Source organism: Bombina bombina, chromosome 12 (assembly GCF_027579735.1).
Source record: "Bombina bombina isolate aBomBom1 chromosome 12, aBomBom1.pri, whole genome shotgun sequence".
Lineage (NCBI taxonomy): Eukaryota > Metazoa > Chordata > Amphibia > Anura > Bombinatoridae > Bombina > Bombina bombina.
The window spans coordinates 148,967,946-148,990,505 of NC_069510.1; the positions used below are offsets into that span (position 1 = coordinate 148,967,946).

A 22,560-nucleotide genomic window follows, 5' to 3' on the forward strand; every position below is an offset into this window, starting at 1 on the left:
AATAAACAATGAATAAACAATGATATTAATTAGGTAGGTTCCAAAAAGAAGGTGAAATTCCAAAGATGTGAAATTCAAATAATTGTGATCCACATAAAGTGATTTGTGTCACAGATGAAAAAAATCACCCCAAAAAATGTGAGTGGTTATGTAAAATGAAAAATAATAATGACAAAATTCCAACTAGTGTATATACAAGCTAGTGAATGTGAAAAAATGATAAAAAATTATGAAAAAAGATGGGGGTGGTGGTGCACTTATTAAGTGAAACTGGTGTATCTCCTGGGCTTTGTTCCCTTGGTTGGAGTGTTTATTTGGATGTTATAGTTTTAATCCCAATAGTTGAGGGTATGTAAAAGTAAAGATGAAATGTGAGAAAATATGGATAAAAATATAAAGATAAGTTCCAGAGAGTCACTCCCTTTATTGGAGCGTCCTTATGTTTGTAATCCTTATTTCTGAAAAGTATATTTTGAAAAAGAAAAAAACATATAAAAAATCTTAAAAATGTTTGTGAAAAATATATAATAAAGATGATGCTGGGAAATCCTCAAACCTGTAAATAAAGGATAGTAGCATAGGGTAATACTGTATAAAATCTTCTATAACTAAAGGTATAAAACTCACCATAAATCTGTCAACGCGTTTTGGCCCACAGTAGAGGCCTTTTTCAAGACTATTATGGTATGGGTGAGTTAGGACCTTTTATATCTGTGTCTAACCAATCATCTTCACCTTTGTGGGCGCCAAATTTTCACGCCAAAAAAACGCTATGGTCAACCGGATATGTGTGGCTATTGTACCCGATGTTTACAAAGATTATCAATCATCAAGAATCCTCTTTGAGTGTTAATTATTTGCTCAAAGTGCTTTATCTGTGTAGCATATATTTTGCTTTGATTTTTTAATTTTTTAAACATCTTGGTATGATCGTTCGTTTAAACTTACTTTGGGCTGGAGCGGATGTTGTTATTTCGTAAAACCGGAAGTTGGTATCTTGCGAACTTCCGGTTTAGCTCTGTGAAACTGGAAATGGGAGAGGAACATCCGTAATCGTCCCAGATAGCGGACAATGTTTATTATCCGGGTCATAGTTAGACTGTGTGTTGATGATTGGCTATAATATCATACATGTGCTCCGATCTTATATGCCGCTAGCTAGTGACTTTTTATATCCTATGATGGGTCATGAACTCCTAATCTAACTCATTGATTATGCTGATAATTCCTTTGAATGTTATATATAGGGAAGTGTATCTTGTAAGTGGCATTTATATTCCACAAGTCAGAAATCGGATTTTGAATAAAAAATCCAGTTAAAGTGAAAATAAAGATATGAATAAATAAAAATATGAATATGAAAATAAGAAAATAATAATGATTATGAAAATATAGTAAAACCTATTACACACAGGAGAGATTGATCCTGTATTGAGGATTTAATAAAAGTGGAGTATAGGACATCCCATAGATAGAGAGGGACTCAATATTAAGGCGTGGGAGTGTAACTAAATCCACGTTGGGAGCTTTAACTCTAGAAGTTGGTATTGGATATATGTACCATCCTATGGTTGTATAGGGAATTTGTTAGTATCCACATTTTGGTGTATTAGGTTAACTTATCATGATTGACTTATAACTTGATTGTAGGTTTGTTGGTGTGGCCCTAGTGGTATTATAAATTGGCCATCTGGGACCAAGGTTGTGATCTATCTAAGTTGTATATGCATATTCTGCTCAATAAACCAAATTAAATATCACTGACTAATTTTGGTAATTGGTTAATCCTACTTTTGTTTACTCTGGGTACCGGACACGAGGTCTGTTATAATAGACTTTCTTAAGCTGTACCATATATACCAAGACCTAGAGAGGTGTGTAGATTTTTTCTTTTATGGGTCTTGTATTAGGACCTTATATTACTCACACTGATGTATCTAGTTTATACACGTGGATACTTGTGTGTTCAAACATAAGGGTCTTAGTGTTGTTTTTGGTTCTATTGTTGTATGGTCACTTCAGACTCAGTAGATGGGAGAGGTCCTCCTTATTATTTAGACCTTTCGGGTAAAGGCAATCCAAGTCAAAAATCCATCTGGACTCTGCAATTAGAAGCTTTTTTTCATAATTGCCTCCCCTCCAATTTGGTTTCACCATTTGGATTCCATAGAAACTTAGGTCCTTGATGTTTCCTTTATGTTTAGTGAAAAAATGTCTGTACAGCACAGTCTCAGTGTTGCCGTGTTCAATCTGTAATAAGTGTTCCCTTATTCTGTCTCTTAAACACTTCGAAGTCTGTCCGACATATTGAAGTCCACAACTACATTGTACCACGTAGATCACGCCCTTATTGCTGCATTTTATTAGATTCTTTATTTCGTATTTGGTGTTAGAGTTGTGAGAGAGGAAGTTCTTTATTTTCAGACCTCTTTTACACGCTTTGCAGCTAGGGCACGGAAAGAAACCTTTGATGTTTCTCCCTGATATGTCTTTCACTTGTGTAGCTTTCAAACGTGGAATACTGGGAGATAGGATGTTTTTGAGATTGTCCAATTTTCTATAGATGAATCTTGGTTTTTCGATCAGCGTCTCCCCTATGACTTCATCGTTCTTCAATAAATGCCAATGCTTCTGTATTAGTTTCTCTATGATGTGTCTATTTTCGCTATATTGCGTTATGAATGCAACATCTATGCAATTGGTATTGCTATTTGTCCCAACCTTCTTATCTTTATACTTCAGAAGTTCCATGCGGTCTCTACTTCTGACCTCCTGTATGTCTTTGTTGAGTCTTTCTTCATCATATCCTCTCTCCAGGAAACGTATCTTTAGTTCTTCTGCCTGGGACTCCCATAGGTCATTGTCTGAGCAGTTCTTTTTGAGTCTTAATAGCTGTCCCTTCGGTATGTTCTCCTTCCATCTGGAGTGATGGCAACTCTCACTGTGGACATAATTGTTGCAGTCCACAGGTTTAAAGTATGTAGATGTTTTGAGTTCCCCATTTTCAATCTTTTCAATCTTTATTCTTAGGTCAAGGAATGTTATTTCGGTGTTACTTATCTCATGAGTAAATCTTAGGTTGTTAGTGTTTTTATTCATGACACTTATAGTGTGTTCTAAATCCTCTCTTGAGCCTTTCCATATCATGAGGATGTCATCTATATACCTATAATAGGAGACCAGGTCCGCGCCGGCTGGGCAGGACTCCCAAAATATGTGTTCCCATTTGCCCATATACAGATTCACGTAACTCGGCGCGAACCTGGTCCCCATGGCTGTGCCACATAGCTGCCTATATCATACATTCATTACATTTCTCCAAGACCTCGCCTACTTTTGGCGCTCCTACCTTACCATCTTCTTTCTAACTATTTATTCTGTGGGCATTTTGGGAACCCATATAGATAGGAGCTATAGGTCATCCATACTTAGACACTGTTTCTTAAAACCAAAGGAAACAGCAGGCGTTGAAAAGGTACTCACAAGAAAGTTGGCACTAGAAATAAGTGCATATGAGCAGGCTGACCTTTTACAGCAGTCAGTACGCTGAAGGGTTAGATCTTGGCAATGATCCACCAGAAGCGAGAGTAGACTGGTCCTGGTAGCCGCACTATGGGGAGCTTCCCCTGTACACAGCGTGTACAGATTGAATCAGCGTGTGCAGATCAGATGATCGACCTCACAGGTCACTCCTGAAGACCGTGTGCTGGCGTTGCACAAAGCTTAAGTACAAGCAGTCCGTAATATCTTACAGTGGCAAATGTTAGGAAGGTAACCAACGATAGTTTGGAAGGTTACAATTGGATGTACAATGTAGCAAGATCAGATGTATTGTAAAAGAAGTATTTATTAGAGCAATACAACACGTTTCACGGCCGTTACAGCTCTGGCCGTTTCATCAGGTAATATAACAGGTTCAGCCTCCATAGAGGCTTGAAAAACACACTAGTAGAACATGATTGGGCGGTGATTCCGCCAATAGAAAAGTAACAATACATCTGAAACATACTATAGATATAAAGGCAACAAGCAAATCTGTCACAATTAAAAACCTATGGAACATGGATCTAACCGAATATAAAAAGCAAAAGATATATACTGCAGCAATAAAAGCAACAGGCAAATCTGTCACAATTTAAAAACCTATAGAACATGGATCTATATGAAAATAAAAAAAAATAAAAAAGTACAAACAATAAATAAAACAAACCAGCGCTAAAAAAATGTTGGGATGAAAGACGTATCGATGGTTTTGCAAAAAGTGGAACAGATAGCTAAAGGTTGCTGCCACTAATTGATGCGTGATACAAAATGTTAATAAATAAAAGAAATGACGTAAAACCTGGTCTATACAAAGCAACATCAATGCTTATTAGCGATGAATATTAACATATAGTAAATATTGTAAAGCCTAAGCTGTGACAAGTGTTTAATGTAACAAATGTGTGATTCCCTAACTCTATATAATCACTATCGGTAATGACATATAAAAGTATGTATGTAAAAAAATATTATAAATATGACAGGGATCAAAACTGAATACAGAGAAGAAAAAAGGGGGGGGGGACATAGTAAATATGAGATATAATAGAAGGATAATCATACAGCAAAATTCTGCATGGAAGGTGAATGTATATTCTAAATTGTTAAACTGATAGTAGTTAACCTAAAATCTTGTAAAGTCCACAATAAGCAAGAGTAATAAGACCTAAACTGAAAAATAAAATTAGAGGCGAATGAGCAACCTAAACTCGTAACATTACGGACTAAAAGAAAATTCAGGAGGAGCCTATTCCCAAAATGTACTAGAAATAATAGGGAACCCTAATATATAAAATAAATATAAAAAGAGATTACAAGATGAGAGTGCTTGATTGGTATTATGTGTTGAGGAGGCGTGACAAATACTATTTGATATTTGGATGGGGTATAAAGAACAATAGATATCAGTAGATTTAGTGACCAGACCATTTTTCAATTTCAATTTTTTTTTTCAATTTACTTACTGTTAAAGGGACACTGAACTGCAATTTTAAGCAACTTTCTAATTTACTCCTATTAGCATTTTTTCTTTGTTCTCTTGCTATCTTTATTTGAAAATGAAGGCATCTAAGTTTTTTGTTTGTTTCAGTACTCTGGATAGCCCTTTTTTATTGGTGGATGAATTTATTCACCAATCAGCAAGGAAAACCCAGGTTGTTCACCAAAAATGGGCCGGCATCTAAACTTACATTCTTGCAGTTCAAATAAACATACCAAGAGAATGAAGAAAATTTGATAACAGGAGTAAATTAGAAAGTTGCTTAAAATTGCATGCTCTATCTGAATCACGAAAGAAAAAATTTGGGTAAAGTGTCCCTTTAAGGACCAGGGGCTATTCTTACATTTCTGCAGTGTTTGTGTTTAGCTGTAAATTTCCTCTTACTCATTTACTGTACCCACACATATTATATACCGTTTTACTCGCCATTAAATGGACTTTTTAAAGATACCATTATTTTCATTATTTTATCTTATAATTTACAATAAAAAAAAATATATAAAATATGAGGAAAAAAATGAACAAAAAACTTTTCTAACTTTGACCCCCCAAAAAAACACATCTACAACCACCAAAAACACCCATGCTAAATAGTTTATACATTTTGTCCTGAGTTTAGAAATACCCAATGTTTACATGTTCTTTGCTTTTTTTCATTGTAACATTGTAACACTGATATCTGTCAGGAATCACTGAATAACCCTTCACATGAATATATATATTTTTTTAGTAGACAACCCAAAGTGATGATCTAGTCCCATTTTGGTATATTTCATGCCACCATTTCACCACCAAATGCAATCAAATAAAAAAAAAGGTTTTCACAAACTTTAGGTTTCTCACTGATATTATTTACAAACAGCTTGTGCAATTATGGCACACATGTTTGTAAATGCTTCTCTGTCATCCCCTTTGTTCAGAAATAGCAGACATATATGGCTTTGGCATTGCTTTTTGGTAATTAGATGGCCGCTAAATGCCGCTTCGCACCACACGTATTATGCCCAGCAGTGAAGGCGTTATTTAGGTAGCTTGTATGGTTCATTTTAGCTTTAGTGTAGAGATTAGCCTCCCACCTGACACCACCCTGATCCCTCCCAGACCCCTCTCAAACAGCTCTTTTCCCTCCCTTCCCTCCCCCACCGCAAAGGTCACTCCCATCTTAAGTATTGGCAGAAAGTCTGCCAGTATAAAAAGAAAAGTTTTTTTTTATTCATTTGTTTTAATAAATTTTCCATTGGGTAGTATCCCCCCTTACCTCCCAACCTCCCTGACAGCTCTCTAGAACTCCACCCTCTACCTATTAGCTGCCAGGTTAGGAACTGGCAGCTGTCTGCCAGTACCCAGTTTACTATGTTTGTAAATCCTTTTTTTAAAAATAAATAAATAAAAAACATTTTTCATCTGAGAAAGGATCTTGGGGCCATTGATAAAAGAGTGGTCGCCCTTGAGATAAACCAGAGCGCCATACAGACAGAGATACAATCTAACTCCTCCAGCATTCTTGAACATGACAACAAGATTCAGGCTTTATCTGAAAAATTAGAGGACCTGGAGAACCGCTGTTGTCGGAATAACCTTAGAATAAGAGGGGTTTCCGAGTCTGTTTTCCCTCCTGCGATAGAGGGATACCTTCAGGCCTTATTTAGGATAGTAAAAAACAACCCCTCAGCAGAGGATATTCAAATAGAAAGAGCTCATAGAGCCATTAGACCAAGGCCCCCCAACAAAGCACCTCCGAGAGACATAATTGTCAAGTTTCTCAGATACAAAGATAAGGAGGAGCTGCTGCGTTGTGCTAGAGAGAGGAGCCCCATTATGCATGTGGGGGAGGAAATACAACTGTTCTCGGACTTATCACCAATAACCTTGCAAAAAAGAAGAGAGCTGTCTCACATCACTGCTACCCTGAAAAATCATAAAGTACACTACAGGTGGGGCTTCCCGGTCTCTCTAATAGCCACAAACAACAACAAAACGGTCATTTATAAACCAGACTCGGACCCTAACATCTTTTATAGGGAACTTTCCCTGCCAGACATATCAGATGATGTTGGCCCTCTGCCTAGACCTAGAGATGGCTCGAACAACATGGAAGGAGCGGGCGGTGGCGCCCAGAGAACCTGAGGCTAGCAACAGCTGTTTCCTATTGATTCTTCTCTGCGGGCCTTTGCGGGCTCAACAATATCCCTAGTGGCCGATGGTTTATAATAGCACTTCACTGAGATGAATAATGGTTTGATCCTGGTAGGAGCCTTTAACGTAGATCCCCTACGTTCATCTACCAAAAGAACCTGAACTTAACATCACTGTATCCTTTTACAACCCTTAATAGTTAATAATGTTAAGTGTTGATACTATTTTGTTCTACAAATGTATTCATTGCTGAACTGTATAGTTAAGTCTTCTCATAATTACTTTTTATGTTGGAATGGAGTTGAGTGATCCACCCCAACACTTTAACATACTCCTCACCTGATCAAATGAGTCGAATATAAGTTAAAAGGAAAAAGTGACGGTGCCCACAGCACCTGAGGCTAGCAACAGCAGTTTCCTATTGACTCCCCTCTGCAGGCCATTGCAGACTCAACAATATCCTTAGTAGCCGATGGTTTATAACAGCACTTCACTGAGATGAACAATGGGTTTGACCCTGGTAGGAGCCTTTAACGCAGATCCCCTGCGTTCATATACCAAAGGATCCTGAACTTAACATCACTATATCCTTTTACAACCCTTAATAGTTACTATTGTTTAGTTTTAATATTAATTTGTTCAACAATTGTATTCATTGCTATGCTGTATAGGTATGTCTCCTCATAATGACTTTCTTTTATGTTGGCATGAAGTGGGGCGATCCACTCCTACACTTTAACATACTCTTTACCTGTTCAAATGAGTTGACTATAAGTTAAATGTTTAGTTATCCTAAATAATATTGATGTTGATAAAGTTATTCAATGTGGTTTATATGGTCCTTACCAATGTAGACATCCCATGAGTACCCTCTTTTAGATGTGTAAGAAACAAGACACTAGGGCTCATTTTACTTACATTCAGTAACACTCCCCTTATCATTCATTTCAAATACCACTGTATCAACAGATTAGTTGCATAGAGTTCTTTTGGTTTTCTTTAACCTTAAGGAGATAATGATAACTTAGCTCTCCCTATTCTGGGAATACACCTAGAGTTCAACATACACTAGACTCAGCATTCCTTTTTACCACTCCATAGCTTTAAAACATTTCTCCAACACTTCTCTCACACTGCTCCTCTCCCCTACATTCATTGTAAGGTCACCACTCTCCCCTCCCCTGACCCACTCTATATCCATTTCCCTTTCATGTCCTTGAAAAATGAAGCTTTCTACAGTTATATTTCAATGAGCCGGTTATAGAGATACTTCCCCTTATTGTTTCTCTTTACCAAGTAACCATATTGTGAGATCTCTTAACAAACAAACGGCTTACATAGCACCACTTATTATAAGAATCAGTTTGTTTGTCTTTTTCTCTTGTTTACTCAGTAAAATTCTTCTCTCTTTTCTATCCCTTTCTCCTTTTTTTTTTTTTTCCTACCACATAACAGAAAAAATTCCTCCTGAATTAAGTAGGTTTCAAGACCATTCTTTTCAGATGACTTCAATAAATGTAAAAGGGCTTAACAGCCCTGGCAAGAGATCTTTAGTTCTCAGAGAACTGAATAAACTCAATAGCCAAATCCTGATGATTCAGGAGACGCATTTTCAAAAGGGCAAGGAGCCTCATTGGTCCCCTTCACAATACCCTATAACTTGCTTTGCCTCAAGTCCACGTAAAAGAGGGGGGGTGGGAATCTTGATCCATAAAACTCTACCACTCCAAGTCACACAATGCATTAAAGACCCAGAGGGTCGATATGTCTTACTGTTGGGGTCTCTTTTCGGACAACAAATTACACTATTAAACGTTTATGCCCCTAATCAGAACCAGAATAGTTTCTTTAAGAAAATCTCAAATTTACTATTAGATTACGCCAAAGGGGTGATACTCCTGGCAGGAGACTTTAATGTCTCATTTGACCCTTTGGTAGATGCCTCTAGAGGTTCCTCCAGTGTGCCTAAGACGGTGCTCAGATCAGTGAAAAATACTTTGCATAACCTCACACTCCATGATGTTTGGAGAATACTGAACCCTAATGAGAAGGACTACACCTTTTACTCCTCCCCCCACAACTGCTACACACGAATAGATTATATATTCACAGACACCAACGGCCTCACCCTTATCAACCAATGTAGAATAGGTAACATAACATGGTCAGATCACGCCCCAATCACTTGTTCAGTTATTTGGCCAGGTCTTCCAATCACATCTAGGACATGGAGACTAGATGATACCTTGCTTGAAAATCCATTAATTCTAGAAGACGTAGGGAAAAATCTATCAGAATACTTCTTAGTTAATACTAACACCGCCTCGGCACCCGTTGTAGAATGGGAGGCTCACAAATCTGTAATAAGGAGGTTTACTTATCAAACATAGAGCAAGAATTTCTAAACAATCTAGGGAATTACACACCAACCTACTCTCTAAGATTGACTCCCTTGAAAAAGAACATAAGCGGAATCCAAATAGTGACACCCTCACACAAACACTTGCAAATGCGAGAAAAGATCTTAAACAGTTTCTACTGTAGGCACATCAGCGCAACGCCTTATATCTTAAGCAGTATTATTATGAGGGTGGAAATAAACCCGGAAATTTTTTAGCAAGGAACCTTCGTAGAAAACAACTCTCAGCGTACACTCACTCCTTAAAAACAAAGGAGGGACAACTTACTTATGATAGTAAAACTATAGCTTCCATTTTTCGAGATTATTATAGCTCACTCTATGGTATCAACAAACCTGACACACTATCCCATCCATGTGATGCTCCAACTGACACAGGGAATAATACAGACATCTATTTCAGTGACCTTAAACTCCCTTCTCTAAATGAGGATGCAAAGACGTACTTAGAATCTCCCATCTTATTAGAGGAATTACACCATGCCATTAAGGACACTCCCTCGGGTAAGAGTCCTGGACCCGACGGTTTCTCTTCCAAATACTACAAAGCATTTAAAAATATTCTCTCCCCACCTCCTTAAGCTCTTTAAGAATTTAAGGGATAACCCCACATTATCCAGAACAAGTTTAGAGGCCCATATTACAGTAATCCCTAAACCAGGAAAACCAGCCATAAGCCCAGAGAATTTCAGACCAATTTCACTCATAAACACCGATATGAAATTACTAGCTAAGATCCTCGCCAACAGACTAAATAAATATCTTCCAAGCCTAATTTCTACAGATCAGGTGGGCTTTATACCCGGTCGGGAAGCTCGAGATAACACCATCAAAATTTTACAATTAATAAACCATGCTAAAGTCACGAACACCCCTTTAGTTCTTTTTGCAACCGACGCAGAAAAGGCGTTTGACAGAGTTGGATGGCCTTTTCTACGCAGAGCGATGGAAGAAATGGGAATTCAAGTTTCCTTTCTGAATATGTCCCTAGCCCTATATTCCTTCCCTAATGCCAGAATAAGAGTCAATGGTACTCTCTCTGATTCCTTTAATATTTATAACGGGACCAGACAAGGCTGCCCTCTATCCCCATCGCTGTTCGCCATTGCAATGGAGGTACTAGCACAAAAAATTAGAAACAACCCCAGAATTAGAGGGATGGTGGTGGGTGAGGTTGAACATAAACAGGCTCTATATGCCGATGATGCACTGTTTACACTTACAGACGCCGAGACCTCTGTGCCAGAACTTCTGGCTGAGCTAGATAACTATGGCAGAATCTCAAACTTCCAATTAAATATCACCAAATCAGAAATATTGAATATTAACGCCAATCCGAGGGTTATACAATTTTTAAAAGATAAATACAAGATCCCTATTGCCCAGAAAAAACTCAAATATTTGGGGATATTTTTGACCCCATCCACACAGGACCTATTCAAATATAACTACACTAATATAAAAAATGATATAATAAGAGATCTCTCCATATGGAAAAATAAGCAGATATCATGGCTTGGGAGAATTGGAGTGTTGAAGATGAATGTCCTTCCGAGATTTCTATATCTTCTCCAGACACTCCCTGTACTACTACCTGAGACTTACATAACTCACTTACAGAAAGCATTTGAACAATACATCTGGGCCGGCTCCAGGCCCAGAATTCCAAAAAAAACTATGTTTCTTCCCAGGGACAGTGGTGGACTGGGGGTGCCCAACCTACAAGCATACAAACATGCGATAACTTTACAACATATAGTGGAATGGGCCCATAATACAGATAATAAAGCTTGGTTACAAATAGACAGGCACATTTTTAGACTAAATAATGTAGCAACAATGGCATGGACCCCACCTATAAAAAGACCCAAGATAGTGAACTCCTATCATCTCACGGCAGGCATTCTTTCCGACTGGGACAAAATTCTAATCTCCACAACACACATTTCCTCCAAACATGCCCCACTCATTTCAATGGTAGAAAATGTTGACCTTCCTTACCATCGTTTGGGCTTCACATTAAAACATCCCTATAGCTTTCATACAGGCACCATACAATACTCTACTGAAAATGGCAAGTTTAAAACTCAAACCGCCCTGATGGAAACTCATGGGGAGATCTTCTCCTCATGGCTCCACTACCATCAACTATTACACTATATCTCTTATTATAAACATAGAACAGAGCTGGGTAGAGAAACCACAACATTTGAAAAGTTATGCATAATGTCGATGCCCCCAGCCCATCTCATCTCAAAACTCTACAAAATTGTAAATGCCCCTGACACTTCAAGCCTCCCTGCACACGCACACTCTTGGTGCAGAGACCTCGGCTGTGACCTGGATGAGGAGCTTTGGCTGAAAGCTTTCAAACTGACCAAACAATCCTCTGTTTCAGCAGTGATACAGGAGATTCACCTAAAACTTTCTTGCAGGTGGTATTTAACCCCCTCACGGTTGCATAAAATTTTCCCATCATTAAATAGCACATGTTGGAGGGGCTGCGGGGAGGAGGGATCCTTACTACATATTTGGTGGACGTGCCCCTTGTTGGAAAAATATTGGACAGCTATCTTCTCAGCTATCTCTGAAATTGTCTCAACTCGGGTCACCCCCGATCCGAAGGCTATTTTATTCCTTTCCTTACCCAGCTTGGTCGGCCTTGGCCAAAAACCTTTGCTGTTGATAATGATTACGGCTGCGAAAAAACTTATCCCCAAATATTGGAAAACCAAAACAATCCCCTCACTGGAGGAATGGAGAATGACGGTGTCTGAACTTATGTCACTAGAGAGATACCATTATCTAAAAACACATAGATTAGAGACATATGAAATGATGAAGTCAATCTGGTCTAAAACAATTTAAACTCTCTTAACTAAAACTTGGCTGTTCGATCCACCCATTAGCCGGGACTGTGGTTACCCCCCCCCTTTTTTTTTTTCTTTTTTTTTTTCTCTCTTTCTTCCCTCCTCTTTGCTGTTTCTTCAATTTTCCCTGTATCCCTTTTCCTCTTTTCTCTTTTAACTCTTGAGGAATCTTTTTCCTCTCTTTGCCTAACGCATAGAATTTTTCACTTTTAAGAACAAATAACTTCTTCAAATATTTATATAACTAAAAATGTTAGGCCTTTAGGGGCACGCAACTTTTGTAAGATTATTCGAATGTATAATGGACCCCCTATTCAGATGTTTGTCAAGGCGACGATGATTGTCTACCTAGTGATTATTTTTATGTATTACATTGCTCTGAAAAATATGGACAGTTGCAACTTATATTTTAAGTCGATACCAGCATGTAATGTGTTTTCTTGTTGTCGTTAACAATACTTTAATAAAGACAAAGTTTAAAAAAAAAAAACATTTTTCGTAGTGTAGATGCCCCCTCATTCCCCTCCCTCCTTCCCCTCCAAGAACCCTTTTACAAAATATATATATATATATATATATATATATATATATATATATATATATATATATATATACCCTCTCACTCCTTCCCACTCACTAAAAAATTGTAGCGTAGCTGTTGTGGTCCCACCTGCTCCCGCCCCCTCACGCCCCCTTCTGCCCGCTCCTGCCTCTCTCCCGCCCCCTCCCGCCCTCCTCCCACCCCCTTCAGCAATGGGCCGCTCACCCGCCTCCCTGCTATTCCTCCCATGCCACCAACAATCGGCACCATCGCTGGCCGATGCAGAGAGGGCCACATTAGTTGCTTAACAAAGGTTATTGCATGATGCCTCAATATCGAGGCATCGCTGCAATACCCTGAAAGCAGCTGAAAGTGATCACGATCGCTTTCAGCGCTTGAAATTCCAGAGGACGTGCCACAACTGTTTTTTGTAGGACGTGCCTGGCACTTCCTCGGTTGTTAAGGGTTTAAAGGGACGCAAAACCTACATTTTTTTCTTTCATGATTCAGATAGAACAGGCAATTTTAAACAACTTTCTAATTTACTCCTATTATATTTTTTTCTTTAATTTCTTGCTATCTTTATTTGAAAAAGCAGGAATATAAGTATAGGAGCTGGACCATTTTTGGTTCAGCTTCTGGTAAGCATCGACTGATTGGATGCGTGTCCTGGGACTTGTGTGCATCCGGCTAGTGCAATGACTCCCTTTTTTCTCCTCACTTTAGGGAAGTTTACTATGAAATCTTGTGAGATTATGGTGTTATGGGAAAATCCCATGAGATCAGAGTAAACTCTGGTGATATCAAGACATTTTGAGGTAAATATCTTCCTTTTCTTACATGGAGATGATCATGTGGTCTTTTCTAGTCAGCTTTCTAAAGATACATTTCCTTTTAACGTCACTTTAAAGGACTTTGGGAAAGACAAATTTGGTCAACAAGGTCCTGTGCTGTGCTTTGATAAAGGTCTGGATAGCTGCTCTATTTTCATGCAAGTATTTAAAGACTAATAGTAACAAAAAAATAAAACAAACCTGACGTTTTGAAGGCAGTGAGTTCAATGTCCTGTAAGAAAAGAGTAACATCGATTACATAAATAAGTGAAATTAAATATTTGCGTTCTTTGCCAAACAATATAAGTTACATTGTGCTTAAGCATCTGAGCAATACCTAAAAATATATTAAAATACGGCTTAGATTTACAACTGGAACTCAATAGTTACTGTGAGAAGTACAAACGCGATCGATAGGCCGCAATATTTTTACCACTTGAACGCGTATTACAAGAAGTCGGGAGTGAAAAATATATTGCAACCTTGCTTGGACGGTCTTGTGATGAATAACGATCCCTATACTTTCTGTGCTTCAACCGTGTATTTAAGTGATAACAACATTAACGCTGGAGATATTAACCAAAGTGAAATCCTCTGATAAAGTAATTATGACTTGAAGTTTTATTTTCACAATATTCCAAGGATTTTTACAAAGAACATTGCTTTTGTGCACAGACAAAGCACACTGATGCCATTTTTATGTTCTTAATATAAAATGTTCTAGATTCATTATGGATATTTGTATAACTTTTGTATATTAAAATCTATACCAAACAATACCATACAATGATATACTCTTTTAGTGAGAAATATAGGACAAGCCCCCCAAAAAGCTATAATCACTTAACCTATAGTACCACCAGGGAAATTGTTATTGCCAAAGGGCTAAGTAATAAAAGAAAAACAAAAAAAAAGTAAAAAAAGTAAAACACTTTCGGAGCTCAAATAAATAACTCCTAATGGGATGTCCACTACTTTCCTGTCCGATAGCTGGAAACATTGGAATCAGGTGGGGACACCCTATCAGAGTTACCAATAGGTCAAAAAATGTATGGAGAACAAAAAAAAAACAAATGAAAATCAGGATAACACATTTCAGCCATATATGGGCCTTTGTCAAATCAGTGACCAATCAGAAACAAGCAGGTTAATTCTGATTAGTCGCTGCTATCATTACACCAATGCTAAAAACTTCAACGGCAGAGCAATGTTCTAAGGGTCAATCATAATAGTGCTGAGAATTTTAGTTCCTTTTGGGGTTTGTCCTATATTTCTCACTGATGAAAGGCGGCAATATATTCAAAAGATATCTGAAACAATGTCGAGAATGCCGGTGAAATATTTAAAAGTGAAATGTTGTAGTACTAGATCAAGACTACTACATTAGTGAAGCAATGCGTCAATTAGATATCAATCAGTTTTCTTAAGTGACAAGCAAAGATTTTGCAAAGTCACATAATGAATTATTGCTTTAAATGACGCGCAAAGATCTAAATTAATTAGTAGAACATAGTTTCTTATAAAATACGAAACCTAAAGTCCCAGCGTTTTATTGGATCCCGAAATTACACAAGTCCCTAGAAAAACCTCTGGGATGCCCCATTATTTTGGGAACTGGTGGCCCAACTGAAGGGATCAGTAGATATGTGGACTTTTTCCTGCAGCCATTTGTAACAGAGTTGAGAACATTTGTCTAGGATTCCACAGATCAGGTAAACTAATAATTCTGGCAAACCATAAGAAAATTATATTATTACCAGATTCCTGATTGACCCAGTGTTATTGTCGACAGATATGACCAGGTTAACAGGAATTACTAAACAAAAATATTTGTGACTATAAAGGTCAAACCAGAATTGATTAACTCACCTGATTCAATAATAAAACTTTGAATATAAATGTAAAGAGCATAAATCATATTAACAAAACTGTTTCATATAGGTTTGTTTCATACTTCATCAACATTGTGGGATCCTTCCCTGGTGTTCAGTGTAAAAAGACCCTCTTAGGTTACCCCTGGACCCTCTCTTGCCATTATCCTGACTTGTCTATCTAGTCAGCTTAGCCTCCCATCTCCTCTGGATAGGGTGTGGTCATCATGCATGCTCAGTTTGGCCCCTTTTGCCGTCTGCTTGTGTCCCCTCCTTCCCCTTTTGTAGGTGAGTGTGTATTTTATGGAAAATGCCTAACTCCACCCCAACTGATAAGGTTAGGTTCACATAAATGATTGGCTAACACTAATTACAGATTAATTAACATTTTTGTTAAATAAGATAAGATTTAGCAGTTAGAATATTTTTCCCTCGGAAGATGGCACTCGTCACTAAGCTATAACAGACAAATATGTATTTTGTAAATATATTCTGAAAAACAAGTCAGTATCTCGATTTGACCATTAACCAAGGTTGAACCCCACTAATGTTTATAGAAAAAGAGACTTACTGGAACCATGTATAAAAAACATGGGGATATTTGTGGATATTTATACCAATAATATGATGATAGGAATCACGCAGCTATGTTGGGGACCTTGAATATCATAGTAACTAAGCATGAATTATTTTGTTAAAGTACAAAAACTTTACCGTACGCAATTATATACTGAGAAGCAACACTAGCTAATAGCTACATATTAATACTGAAAAATAATATATAAGTGTATGTGTACCTGAATCTATAAGTAAATACATATGATCAATTGTAACCCTATATTATATAGCACAGACATATGTGATTAATATGTAATATCAAAACGGTGAATTTTTCCAGACAATTGTCCTAACAGTCATTAAGAAGTAAGATGGCAATGCTGTGTCTGATAAAACAAGACTAGTTTCTTTAGATGTTGAAGCATTATATTCTTCTATCCCCCGCTTTGTAGAAATCCAAGCAAGCAAAACCTTTCTAGATACAAGAGGCTTAGGGTATGAAAAACACACACAATTTGTGAATCAATTGTTAAAGTTTATTTTGGAGAATAACATCTTTATATTTAAAGGGACAGTAAACCTTAAAAATAATGTTATAGAATTCTGCACATAGTGTAGAATTATATAACATTATTTTTAAGGTTTACTGTCCCTTTAACGGCAGGTACAACAAGCAGAAATGTGAAACTGCCATAGGTGCCACATGTGCCCCCACCTATGCCTTCCTACATTTAGTCTGGTGGGAAAACAATGTTGTTTTTGGTGAACATGCTGACTGGGTGGAGGAACATGTGGCCCTATGGATCTGCTATATCGATGATATTCTAATATTATGGGAGGGGGATGAACAAGAGTTCCTCCAGTTTGTATCTATATTGAATCAAAATTAACTAAATATATGTCTAACCTGCAACAGTGATTGTGACAGTACTAGTTTCCTTATAAGCAAAAATTCCTGGACAATACATATCATCAGCCAAAACGGATATATAACTCAAATCTGCAAAAGAACATCTCAGTGCCAAAAAACCCAATTAGTCCGCAAGGTGAGTTAATAAATATCAGCCATAGATAGTTGAAAGGGCATCAAAGTCAACCACACACAGGGACCCCAAATGTCACTAATAAAGTCCGGCATCCACATATAGCAGAATAAGGAGTAGAGAACTCACCCTTCTGCTGAAAGTACCAAAGTCGCTTCCCCTATATCAAGTGATCCATGGAGGTAAATGGCTATAGCGTATCGGAGCAAACAACTCACAAAAACCGCCGTTCCATCTCCAATGCTTGTTTTCCGGGTCTGAAGCGCGACGTCGACAGGGGTGTGTATGGGGAGACAAGTGCCTATTGGCCAACTGGCCTCCTCCATCCTTTAGGCTATTCTTCTCTCAGCTGTATTCACGGGCTGGGCTGTTGTGATAACAGAGTGTAGGGGCACACAAAAGGAAAGTCTGCAATGGAAGGGATTCCTTGTAATCCCAAAAATATAGAAAAGCAAAGGATATGCAGAAGTCCTCAATAGGTAAAAAAATCCGCAAAATTTATTCAGTATAGATTAAAATCCATAGCACCAAAATACAGAACATATAAAACAAAATGGGTTTGACTAGTTTCGGCTTGTGGCCGTAATCATAAACCTGTTACACATCAAATCTCAGATAGTTTAAAAAGGGTGTACTACTCAGGTATTGGCTAGTTTGTATGGAGGACAAGAATCTCCTCATTAACCCCTAACTCATCAGACTCATTATTCATTTGAATGGACTATTGACACATATATGTACAGATTGAACAAAATAGGGTTACAATTCCACTTGACATAGTTAATGTTGCATAATACAATAGATGGAGATTTTAATTTTTAAACATACCCATCTTATGATAATTCATACATCATATGGAGGATCACAAGTATTTCACATTCAAAAATAGAGAAACCAAATTTTTACCTATCTAACCATATTCACATACATATAGTATGTAATGTTTAATATCATTGGATCACATCTAAGGTATGCTCCTAAAGTGAATGGATACACTGCTAATTCCTAGTTTTCCCACATTTTTCCAAACAGAGATATATGAAAGCATAAATAAAATGCCAGTATATATATATATATATATATATATATATATTTATATTTATAATGCATTTGTATATTTATAACCCCTATAGATTATTAGAGTGTATTACCAAGTGCAGGGAAACTACTGAATCCAAGCACATGGATGCCAAGAGGATACCGGACACAGATAACACACTTAGGGCTAGATTTATCAAGCCCCTACGGCAGCCCTAGGGCAGCCCTACGGCAGCAAGTTCTCACAAGAACTTGCTCGCCGTGATTTATCAAGCAAGAGTGGAGCTTTAATAAAAGGTCAAAAATATATAAGAATAGACTCATAGATAGTTAAAAGGTCTTTTTAAGGGGATCTAATATATACCATAATGTTAATGCATGGATATCTACCTACCTTACACATACATCAGTAGTTGATCAGATGTACCCTAATATGGTATAAATGGATATGTGCAATCATAGTCTCAATGCCAGTGATTTATAAGATCAAATTCTGAATTGAAACCATCAGGGACTTGGGTCTTCAATTTAAAGATCCAGAAGGTTTCCTGTCTGGCCAAGAGACTATCTTTGTCTCCCCCCCCCCTGGGGGATCTCCTGATGGTTTCAATTGCTCTCCATTTAAAAGATCTCACGTCCCTTTCATGTACCTCAATAAAATGTCTTGATAATGCTGATCAAGTATCTTATTTTTTTATGTAGCCTAAATGCTCGCGTATCCTAGTCCGTATGTCCCTGGTGATCATGCCCACATATTGGCACCGGTGTTGAACACACTCAAACAGATATACAACATAGGTAGTTGAACATTTGACACATCCTTTGGTCTCAAAACTTTGGTTAGTAACGCAATGAATGGAATTCTTTTCCTTCTACTATGGATTCACAGGCCTTACATATCCCCCCTCCACATTTATATGTTCCTTGGACACTAAGCCAAGTAGTTAATTGTTGTTTGTGTGGGAGTTGAGTGGGGGACAAAATATTGCCTAGGGTCAAGTTTCTTGAATAAACACATTTAAACCCCTTCTTAACTATGTTCTTAAGATCTTTATCACCATACAACAGAGGAAAATACTTCTTCAATATGGCACACACTTCATAATATTCAGAAGAATATTGTGTAATGAACATAGCTCGTTCATCCTCTGTGCTTTTTTGTTTCTGACTGAAGGTATCCTGTCTGCTCATTCCAGCCACTTCCTTAGCCACATTTCGCACCATCTCTGGCCGGTATCCTCTTGCAACCAACCTGCCCACCATCTGATTACTTTCCTCCACAAAATCATTGTTGGTACTACAGACTCTTCTGGTACGCAACAATTGCCCTTTTGCAATCCCTTTGAATACATGTCTGGGGTGTGCACTCTTGTTATGTAATAGGGTGTTACCTGAAATAGGTTTTCTGTATAACTTAGTGATAACCTTCCCTGTGCAAATGTTTCCTTCCAAGCTGATGTCCAAAAAGTTAATTCTTACTTTATTCCACTTAAAAGTGAAATTAACACCATTATCAATGCTGTTCAGAAATTGTACAAACTTTTCTGCGTTACTTTTACTAGATGTCCATAATATAAGCAGATCATCTATAAAGCGTTTATACAGATAAATGTATCTTGAGAATGGATTATTAAACAAATAAACAAAGCTCCTCTCTAGCCAACCCATGAAAATATTTGCATATGAGGGGGCACATTTTGCCCTCATGGCTGTGCCTTGTTTCTGCAGGTAATAAACCCCTTCAAACACAAAGTAGTTGTGTTGGAGCAGGAAATTAGTGGCTCTTGTCATAAACTCAATTGTTTCACTTGTCATATCATAGTGTAACTCCAAAAAGTATTTAATTGCCATAATGCCCAAATGGTGTGGAATGCTTGAATATAAGGAGATTACGTCTATAGTAAGCCAACTGTAGCTATACGTCCATTTTAAATCATCCATTAATTGTAGCACATGTGTGGTGTCTTTAATGTGGCTATGTAAAGATGTAACAATTGGCTATAGTACAGCATCCAACCACTCAGACAGTGGTTCCAAAAGGGAACCAATGCCTGAAACAATTGGACGTCCCCTTACATTAACCAAGCTTTGACTGGATTTTTTACACATAGATATTTCATAGTATTACTATCCAGTATACCCAGGTGCAAACCATCGTCCAATAGATCATATAACTCTTTCTGGAATTTCTTTACTGGATCAAAGGACAAGATGGAGTAGGTATTAGAATCCTCTAACTGTCTCTTTGCTTCTGAAATGTATGCTATCTTATCCAGGAGTATCACTCTACCTCCCTTGTCAGAATTTTTTATCACTATAGAGTTGTTATTCTTGAGTGTACTCAAAGCTTTTTTTTCTCTTAATGACAAGTTGTGTTTTGTGGTTCTATGGGATAGATGTAGCTGTGTGAGATCTTCAACTACTCGTTTATGGAATACTTCTAAAGTCTTGCCTCGGCTGTGAATAGGGTAAAAGTAAGATGCCTCTTTAAACCTAGGAAATGTTATTGATGCATGATCTCTAGGAGAATTGGACTCACATTGTAAATCCTCCAATATAGAAAGGTCACATGTATCTGAGAATGTGGGTATAGGATTTGTGATGTGCATAGGTGTAGAGCATATATGAGATGATGTTTGTAACACTTTAGTATCCTTAGAAAAGTGCTTTTGTAAAGTAAGCTTCCTAATGAATCTGTTAACATCTATTATCGTATGAAATAGGTTAAAACTGTTATTGGTACAAAAACCAAGGCCATAATTCAGAACTTTAATTTCAGTCTGAGTTAATTTGTGTGATGATACATTTATTACACTGCTAGAGAGGGCGACTCCCATTTTTATTCTCCCTGAGGGAGTATCTGTGCTGTCTGTTTAATGATTCCTCCCCCCCCCCGTGGGTTGTTTCAAAGCTGGCCAGAAAACCTGAGTTTTATCAGTAGGGACCATGGTATTAAAACCTATTTCCCTTTCAATATTTTCCTGTAGATTAGCAATAGGTGGCCCTTTCTTAGTTTGATTTACAATTTTGAGTCTGGCTCCTTGTTCTATTGCACTATGGGGATTACTGTTAATATTTACAACAGTAGTTGATAATGTATTATCTAGGATGTGATCTCCATGAATGGTCTCACTTTCTGATCCTGAGTTATCATCCCCAGAGGTAGATGCTGCAAAAGAGGATTGATCTTCATCAGTAGTGTCTATATCTACAAATGTAACTTTTTTCTTGCTGTTCTTATTTTTTCTGCGTTTATGTGAGACATTGCCAGGAATTCGGGTTTTAGCAGTATCATCATTACCACCATTATCTTTATTGTTATTAATATTTTTGTTGTTAGTACGTCTATTTCTAAACCTCCTTGGTTTATGCCAAATAAAAACCTGTTTTTCCTGGTAATCTCTCTGATTGCGTAAGAACTTTGTATGTTTAATGTGTATTAATTCTTTTCTTGATTACTCAACAACCTCTGCCAGTAATTTATCAAAATCCTTATATTCAGTAGCTCCTCTATATTTGTTCAGATTTGTACCTGGCTAAAACACCCATTAATCTAAGTGAGCAATCTGATAAAATGTCATTCCATTCATTAACAAAATCATCATTTTTAATGACATCAAAGTTAGGGAATTTTTTTCACTCTCAGCCCTCTAGGGATCATACTGAGATCTAGATATTTTCCAATGATCCATGTATCAAGCTTGAGACGTATCTCTTTAAGTCTCATAATTTCAAAAGAGTAGAACAAGTCCCCCAACTTAACATCTTGCGATTTGTATTTCCATTAAATAATCAAATGGTAAGATGTGCTGAAGTGGCAGATAAGAAACCAAAATTCCCCTAATCCAAAAGCTGATAGATGGCCGGGATCAAGGAAAATGAAAATGGATATAAGCAAAAATTCCTGGACAATACATATAATCAGTCAAAACGGATATATAACAACTCAAATCTGAAAAAGAGCATTTCAGTGCCAAAAAGCCCAATCAGTCCGCAAGGTGAGTTAATAAATATCAGCCATAGATAGTTGAAAGGGCATCAAAGTCAACCACACACAGGAAACCCAAATGTCACTAATAAAGTCCGGCATCCACATATAGCGAAATAAGGAGTAGAGAACTCACCCTTCTGCCGAAAGTACCAAAGTCGCTTCCCCAATATAAAGTGATCCATGGAGGTAAATGGCTATAGCGTATCAGAGCAAACAACT

The 22,560-nt window shown here is 37.4% G+C and overlaps 1 protein-coding gene across 1 annotated transcript in view; it reads right to left on the reverse strand.

Moving 5' to 3' along the window:
* The window catches only part of ADGRD2 (adhesion G protein-coupled receptor D2), a 677,900-nt gene that overhangs the window by 144,134 nt on the left and 511,206 nt on the right, over window positions 1-22,560 (reverse strand). The window contains exon 22 of the mRNA XM_053695488.1: window positions 14,042-14,072. Coding sequence (XP_053551463.1) covers window positions 14,042-14,072 — 31 coding nt within the window. The remainder of the gene's footprint in view (window positions 1-14,041; window positions 14,073-22,560) is intronic.